Source organism: Lepidochelys kempii, chromosome 14, assembly GCF_965140285.1.
Source record: "Lepidochelys kempii isolate rLepKem1 chromosome 14, rLepKem1.hap1, whole genome shotgun sequence".
Lineage (NCBI taxonomy): Eukaryota > Metazoa > Chordata > Testudines > Cheloniidae > Lepidochelys > Lepidochelys kempii.
This window is the reverse complement of record NC_136393.1, coordinates 36,631,962-36,640,580: the sequence shown is the minus strand read 5'-3', so window position 1 is coordinate 36,640,580 and position 8,619 is coordinate 36,631,962. Positions and strand designations below refer to the sequence as shown.

General features: G+C 46.9%; 1 protein-coding gene and 1 pseudogene across 1 annotated transcript; both read left to right on the top strand.

Moving 5' to 3' along the window:
- The first annotated feature begins 452 nt into the window (after nucleotides 1–452).
- On the top strand, nucleotides 453–1,421 carry LOC140897744 (olfactory receptor 6N1-like). The gene has a single exon (XM_073310746.2). The coding sequence runs from the start codon at nucleotides 456–458 to the stop codon at nucleotides 1,419–1,421; it is 966 nt and encodes a 321-aa protein (XP_073166847.2). The 5' UTR covers nucleotides 453–455.
- A 3,785-nt stretch (nucleotides 1,422–5,206) lies between these two features.
- On the top strand, nucleotides 5,207–5,920 carry LOC140898164 (olfactory receptor 6C75-like; annotated as a pseudogene).
- The last annotated feature ends 2,699 nt before the right edge of the window (nucleotides 5,921–8,619 follow it).

Genomic DNA, 8,619 nt, shown 5'->3' with positions numbered 1-8,619 from the left:
GCAGCGGATATCTCAGTTCAACATTTTAGCTGATGTATTTATTGATTTCTGACTTCTAAGTCATGGCATGATTCTGGCAGTTGCTGGAAGTGAAATACTGCATTTAAGCATCGTTGTTCAGCTTCAGTATGTCACTAGATGGGATACGACAGTAGATAAAGAGTCTGATCTGCATATCAGTACTATGCTACCAAAGAGAAATGGCTTGTTATATTAGTCATTGCTCTGATACGGCATAGGGTTGTCTACATGGATACAAAAGATCTGTTCTTGAACTGTGACTCCTTGCACTTTGACTAAAGTCAACACTTAGTCTTAAAACTTCAGCTGGTAACCAGGAGAGGGAGGGGAGTTTCTGAATATTTATAGAATTAATTAACACTTGATTGGCTTTCAGCTCTTATGTTCTTCCAATTCAATTGCACAGTTTGCTTTATTCTTCCTAGACTCAACCCATGGCAGACAGAAACCAGAGAAACCGAACGGCTGTCACAGAATTTATCCTCCTGGGATTCGGGGATGTCCCTGAACTGAAAATTCTTCTTTTCCTCATGTTCTTAGTGATCTACATGGCAACTATGGTCGGGAACATGCTCATCACTGCACTAGTTGTTGCTGATCAGCACCTTCACACCCCCATGTACTTCTTCCTGGGGAACTTGTCCTGCCTGGAGACCTGCTACACCTCGACCATCCTGCCCCGGATGCTGGCCAGTCTCCTGACTGGGGACAAAACCATCTCATTCAGTGGCTGCATCACACAACTGTATTTCTTTTGTGCTCTGGCGGCTACGGAATGCTGTCTCCTTGCAGCGATGTCTTATGATCGGTATTTAGCGATATGTAAACCCCTGCACTATTCAACTCTAATGAATATCAGGTTTTGCCTCCAGTTGGCTGCTGGGTCATGGTTAAATGGTTGTTTGGCTACTGCAATCTTTGTATTATTCATGTCGCATTTAATATTCTGTGGCCCAGATGAAATTGACCATTTCTATTGTGATCTCATCCCATTGATAAAACTTTCCTGCAGTGACACATACCTGATCATATTGCTGGATTTCGTACTATCCTGTGTATTCACTCTACCTGCGTTTCTCCTAAGCCTGACATCCTATGTGTGTATCATTGCCACCATCCTGAGAATCCCTTCCACCACAGGGAGGCAGAAGGCATTTACTACCTGCTCCTCTCACCTCATTGTGGTGACAATTTTCTATGGAACCCTAATGATTGTCTACATGCTACCGAAACATGAGACACTAAGCGTCCTAAACAAAGTGCTCTCTCTTTCCTACACAGTCCTGACTCCTGCAGTAAATCCCCTCATCTACAGCCTGAGAAACAGAGATGTCAAGGAAGCCTTGAGCAAAGCAGTCAGTAAATATGTGGCTTTCACAAAAGCATGCAGAGATGCCTAGATAACAACTTTGCCAAAATCAGCCAGGCAGCCTGAGGTTTTCACAGCTATCAGCCCCCAGTGAAATTGAGTTGAAAACCCCCATTAAAAATCTTATCACTAATGCATCTGACGAAGTGGGCTGTAGCTCATGAAAGCTTATGCTCAAATAAATTTGTTACTCTCTAAGGTGCCACAAGTACTCCTGTTCTTTTTATGCAGGATGATGGTATTTTTGTCCACGGTCTTGGCTAAACAGTCACCCTATGTGAGGAGTGTGTATGGCATTTGAAAATGCATAGAGCTGACATTGTATAAGGCACAAAATCCACTAACGATCCAAGTAAATCCCTGTGTCTATTCCCTGTTCATTGTTTCTCAGTGTTAGATAATAAAGTTTTGTAATCTAATTCAGACAGTCAAATAGAAATAAAACACAATGTGTGGCATCATGTTTTTTGTTGCAGTTCTTAAGACCCTAAGGACACAATGGAAAATCCAGCCTGAACTCGGGTCCGTGTTGTCAATCTAAGTGGAAGGACCAGGGAGGGAGGTGGCCATTAACCATGTTTCCATCATGGAGTTTAACTGGGCACGAGGCAGAATGGAGACAATTTTAACAAATTTTTTATTTCCATAAAAAAGCCATTTTTGATCAAAATCATTTTTGTGTTTATATTAATTGTGATTATTGCCATCATACCCCTCTGCAAACCCACCTTCACTGCACTCCCACAGGCTGGAGGCAAACAGCCAGGCCCTCTGGACACTTCACCAGGAGCAGCTTCATTGCTCTTATCTGGACTAAGCCCGGCTGGGACCAGCTCCGACAAAATACCAGCACCAGGCTCACCAGGCCCTTGGAGGCAGGGAGGTTGGGCAAACAAAGAGGTAGACTCACAAGCCAGGGGCACTGGGACTGCCCAGACCCAGCTGGGGGTTTGCCAGGGCACCCATAGAACTGAGGCTGTTCCTGGGGGCGGGTCTGTCAACCGGGCACCGAGGAGGGACTTGGCCTGTGGCCCTGCAGGACAGAAGCTGCTTTGCTGCTGCCAATGGTACAGAGCAGTTCAAAGGGAGGGGACGTGTTACACTGAGTGTCCCCAAAACTGACTGCAACGAGTGCCCATCCCGAGGAGCCCCTAGTTCTCAGGGCACGGTGTCTAGTCAGTCCTAATTGCCTTAGACAGCTCTGCTGCATGCAGGGCCCTCTCCTCAGGGCATGTGTCAAGCTATGGTGAGAGGAAGCAGCTACCTCCTACCAACGGGCAGAACTCCTGTGAGGTCACAATGGCAGTGCTGGCTCAGACAGTGGGAGCACGTCAGGGCTTGGCCAGAGGCAGGGGACTGGTGAGAACAGAATCATAGAATAGAATCATAGAATATCAAGGTTGGAAGGGACCTCAGGAGGTCATCTAGTCCAACCCCTGCTCAAAGCAGGACCAATCCCCAATTTTTGCCCCAGATCCCTAAATGGCCCCCTCAAGGATTGAACTCACAACCCTGGGTTTAGCAGGCCAATGCTCAAACCACTGAGCTATCCCTCCCCCCCAGGACTTCACCACTGCGCAAAGGATTTTCCAAGGGCCCTAATGGAGTTACACATCCAAATCCCTGTGAAATGGGAGTTGGGCACTTAAGACCCTTAGACACCTCTGAGAATCTCAGCATGGAAAGCTGCTGGGATTCTGTTACGGTAGGTTCAATCTGTGCATTTCCCTTGGAAACAGAAATGCACTGGACTGATGCGGTACCCCTGCTAAACCTCTGAGAGCTGCTGCTGTTGTTGTAGGTGCTGTTGTAGCCACCAATGTTGCAAACATGCTGTTGTACAATTTGGTTCTCAGTGGCTATAATTGGGAACAGCGCACAGCTAGCAATAGGTAAGAAATGTTCTCTAGGGTGACTAGAGGTCAGAGGAATGGGAAAGTTGCAGCCCTGATGACCAATGGCCAATGGATAGCAGCCAAAGTGGAAGGGCAAGAAAGGAGAAATGATGATGCCAAATGACTACCCGAGGGAAGAGGAAAGGGAAGTGAAGCTATATAACACTGTATAAGTGGTGAGGAAAGGATCCTGAAGAGATAAGGGCCTCTATGCATGTAATGAACTGTGGATAGTAGCAGGTGTTGCGGAGTGAGAAGTGGGCAGTTTTCTAAATGATGGCCAGCAGGTGACAAGAGTCAAGAACTGGAAAGAGGCAGCTACAGAATAATCCATTAGAGGAGAGCAGATTATCAGTCTGTCATGCTGTGAAATGACCACTAGATGGCAGCAGAGTAGTGGGAATGGGAGGGGATGTCAGAAATATTGACTAGTGACCAATAGATTTCAGTAGCCAACACAATAATGGGAAAATTGTACTGTTAAATGGTCAGAGGGGTAGCCGTGTTAGTCTGTATCCACAAAAACAATTAGGAGTCCGGTGGCCCCTTAAAAGCTAACAGATTTATTTGGGCATAAGCTTTTGTGGGTAAAATACCACTTCTTCAGATGCATGGAGTGAAAATTACAGATCCAAGCATAAATATACTGGCACATGAAGAGAAGGGAGTTATCTTACAAGTGGAGAACCAGTGATGACAAGGCCAATTCAATCAGAGTGGATGTGGTCCACTCCCAATAATTGACGAGGAGGTGTCAATACCCAGAGAGGAAATTTGCTTTTGTAGTGAGCCAGCCACTCCCAGTCCTTGTTAAGCCCAAATTAATGGTGTTAAATTTGGAAATGAATTGTAGCTCTGCAGTTTCTCATTGAAGTCTGTTTTTGGAGGTTTTTTTTGTTGCAGGATGGCTACTTTTAAATCTGTTATTGAATGTCTAGCAAGATTGAGGTGTTCTCCTACTGGCTTTTGTATGTTACCATTCCTGATGTCTGATTTGTGTCCATTTATTCTTTTACGTAGAGACTGAGTGGTTTGGCCAATGTACATGGCAGAGGGGCATTTTTCGCACATGATGGCATAAATTACATTAATAGATATTCAGGTAAATGAGCCCCTGATGGTGTGGCTGATGTGGTTGGATCTTATGATGGTGTTGCTAGAGTAGATATGGGGATAGAGTAGGCAACAGGGTTTGTTACAGGGATTGGTTCCTGGGCTGGTGTTTCTGTTGTGTGGTGTGTAGTTGCTGGTGAGTATTTGCTTCAGGTTGGGGGGCTTTCTGTAAGCGAGGACTGGCCTGTCTCTCAAGTTCTGTGAGAGTGAGGGTGAGGGATCGTTTTCCAGGAGACGTTGTAGATCGTTGATGATGAGCTGGAGAGGTTTTACCTGGGGGCTGTACGTGATGGCCAGTGGTGTTCTGTTATTTCCCTTGTTGGGTCTGTCTTGTAGTTGGTGACTTCTGGGTACCCGTCTCACTCTGTCAGTCTGTTTCTTCACTTCCCCAGGTGGGTATTGCCAGAAGTGAAATACAGCATTGAAGCATCATTGTTAAGCTCCAGTATGTCACTAGATGGGGTATGATAGCAGATAAAGAAATGGTCTGATCTGTCATGTCAGTACTCAGCTACCAGAGGAATGGGCTATGGTTACAGTAGTTATTGCTCTGATCACGGCAGAGGGACGTCTACATGGGTACCAATATCCTGTTCTCAAAGTGAGACTCCTGGCACTTGCTCTGAATTCTACATTTAGCCTTAAAATCAGCCTGTAACCAGAAGAGGAAGGGGAGTTTCTGAATATTTATGCAATTAATCTAGGAGACTTGATTGACTTTTGACTCTATGTTCTTCCAATTCAATTGAACAGTTTCTTTTATTATTCCAAGACTCATCCCATGGCAGACAGAAACTGGAGAAACCAAATGACTGTCACAGAATTTATCCTTCTGGGATTCGGGGATCTTCCTGACCTGCAAATTCTTCTCTTCCTGATGTTCCTAGTGATCTACATGGCAACCTTGGCCAGGAACACCCTCATTGTGGTGCTCATTGTGACTGATTGGCACCTTCACAGCCCCATGTACTTCTTCCTGGGGAACTTGTCCTGCTTCGAGACCTGATACACCTCGACCATCCTGCCCAGGTTGCTGGCCAGTCCCCTGACTGGGGACAAAACCCTCTCAGTCAGTGGCGTTATCACTCAACTGTATTTCTCTCATTCTCTGGTGGCTACAGAATGCTATCTCTTAGCAGTGATGTCTTATGATTGGTATTTAGCAATATGTAAACCCCTGCACTATTCAACTCTTATGAATACCAAGTCTTGCCTCCAGTTGGCTGCTGGGTCCTGGTTAAATGATTGTTTGGCTACTACCAACTTTGTCTTATTCCTATCACAGTTAATATTCTGTGCCCCGAATGAAAATGACCATTTCTATTGTGATGCCATCCCGTTTATGGAACTCTCATGAAGTGACACACACTGGTTAGTATTGTTCCATTTCATACTATCCTGTGTATTCACCCTGCCTCCATTCCGACTAACCCTGACATCCCATGCATGTATCATTGCCACCATCCTGAGAATCCCTTCCACCACCAGGAGGCAGAAGGCATTTGAAAATGCACAGAGCTGACATTGGTAAGGCACAAAATCCACTATCAGAGTAAATCCCTATGTATATCAAAGAATCATAGAATATTAGGGGTGGAAGAGATGTCAGGTCATCTAGTCCAACCCCCTGCTCAAAGCAGGACCAACACCAAGTCAATCATCCCAGCCAGGGCTTTGTCAAGCCAGGCCTTAAAAACTTCTAAGGAAGACGATTCCACCATCTCCCTAGGTAACCCATTCCAGTGCTTCACCACCCTCCTAGTGAAATAGTATTTCCTAATATCCAGCGTAGATCTCCCCCACTGCAACTTGAGACCACTGCTTCTTGTTCTGTCATCTGCGACCACTGAGAACAGCCGAGCTCCATCCTCTTTGGAACCCTCCTTCAGGTAGTTGAAGGCTGCTATCAAATCCTCCCTCACTCTTCTCTTCTGCAGACTAAATAACCCCAGTTCCCTCAGCCTCTCCTCGTAAGTCATGTGCCCCAGCCCCCTAATCATTTTTGTTGCCCTTGGTTGGACTCTCTCCAATTTGTCCACATCCCTTCTGCAGTGGGAGGACCCAAACTGGACGCAGTACTCCAGGTGTGGCCTCACCAGTGCCAAATAGAGGAGAATGATCACTTCCCTCGATCTGCTGGCAATGTTCCTACTAATACAGCCCAATATGCCATTGACCTTCTTGGCAACAAGGGCACACTGCTGACTCATATCCAGCTTCTCATCCACTATAATCCTCAGGTCCTTTTCTGCAGAACTGCTGCTTAGCCAGTCGCTCCCCAGCCTGTAGCGGTGCATGGGATTCTTCCTTCCTAAGTGCAGGACTCTGCACTTGTCCTTGTTGAACCTCATCAGATTTCCTTTGGCCCAATCCTCCAATTTGTCTCGGTTACACTGGACCCTATCCCTACCCTCCAGCATACCTACCTCTCCCCACAGCTTAGTGTCATCTGTGAACTTGCTGAGGGTGCAATTCATCCCACCATCCACATCATTAATAAAGAGGTTGAACAAAACCGGCCCCAGGACCGACCTCTGGGGCACTCCCCTTGACCCCTGTTCATTGTTTCTCTGTTAGATAATAAAGTCTTGTCATCAAATTTAGATAGTCTAATACAAATAAAACACAATGGATGACGTCTTGGTCCCGACAGATCATTTCTTACGCCCCTAAAGACACAGTGGAGAATCCAGGAAGAGCTCAGGCCAGTGTTGTCCATCTAAGTGAAAGGACCAGGGAGGGAAGTTGCCATAACCATGTTCCCATCATAGAGTTTCTAAGAGGTGGAGTGGAGACAATTTTTGATCAATTTTTATTTTAATAAAAAAGCCATTTTTGATCAGAATTAATGTTTGGACAATGAAAATACTAACTCCTGGTGCAGCATAGATGGGGACGTAAGCCTGGGAAATATGCCACCCCTGAAATTGTGCTTATTGCCATCCTCACCATATCCCCCTGCAAACCAGCTACCACCATTGCACTAACACACGCCGGATGCAAACAGCCAGGCCCCAGCAATGACCTCTTGACACTTCACCAGGAACAGCTTCATTGCTCTTATCTAGGCTAAGCACAGCTGTGACCAGCTCCAGCAAAGCACCAGCATTGGGCTCACAGGACCCTTGGAGGCAGAGAGGTTGGGCAGACAAAGACATAGACTCACAAACCAGGGCCACTGGGACTGTCCAGACCCAGCTGGGGGTTTGCTAAGGCACACGTAGAACGCAGGACATTTCTGGGGTTGGGTCTGTCAAACGGCCAGCGAGGAGGGACTTGGCCTGTGGCCCTCAGGGCAGCAGCTGCTCTGCCGCCACCAACTGCACAGAGCAGTTCAAAGGGAGGGGACCTGTTACAATGAGTGTCCCCAAAACTGACTGTAACAAGTGCCCGTCCCGAGAGGGCTAGTTCTCAGGGCACCATGTCCAGCCAGCCTCAGGTACCACAGACAGCTCTGCTCCACGCAGGGTCCCCTCCTCAGGGAATGAGGCAACCTATGGTGAGAGGAAGCGGCTACCACCTACCAACGGGCAGAACTCCTGTCATGCCAAAATGGCAGTGCTGGCTCAGTCAGTGGGAGCACGTCAGGGCTTGGCCAGAGGCAGGGGAGCTGGGCACCGGTGAGCACGGTAGAATTTCAGCACTACGGAAAGGATTTTCCAAGGGACCGAATGGAGTTAGGTACCCACATCCCTGTGAAATGGCAGTTGAATGCTTAACTCCCTTATCAGGGGGTAGCCGTGTTAGTCTGTATCCACAAGAACATTGAGTCTTTAAGGTGCCACCGGACTCCTCATTGTTTAACTCCCTTCGACGCCTCTGAGAATCTCAGCCTGGAGAGCCAGTGAGATTCTGTTATGGTCGGTTCAATCTATGCATTTCCACTGGAAACAGACACCACAGCAACAGAAATGCACTGGACTGATGGGAAACCCCTGCGAAACCTTTGAGAGCGTCCACTGTTGGGTGTGCTGTTGTAGCCACTAATGTTCCATTCAAGCTGTTCTACGATTTGGTTCTCTGTGGCTCTAATTTGGAACAGCGCACACCTAGCAGTAGGTAAGAAATGAGGAAAGATGCGATTATGCCCTTTAGGGTCACTAGAGGGCAGGGGAATGAAAATGTGCAGCCATGCTGACCAATGGCCAATGGATAGCAGTCAAAGCAGAAGGGCAAGAAAGGAGAACTTTTGTTGCCAAATGACCACCAGAGGGAAGTGGA

Excerpts from the sequence above, each read along its gene's own strand:
- LOC140897744 (XM_073310746.2), top strand. The coding sequence starts at position 456 with ATGGCAGACAGAAACCAGAGAAACCGAACGGCTGTCACAGAATTTATC.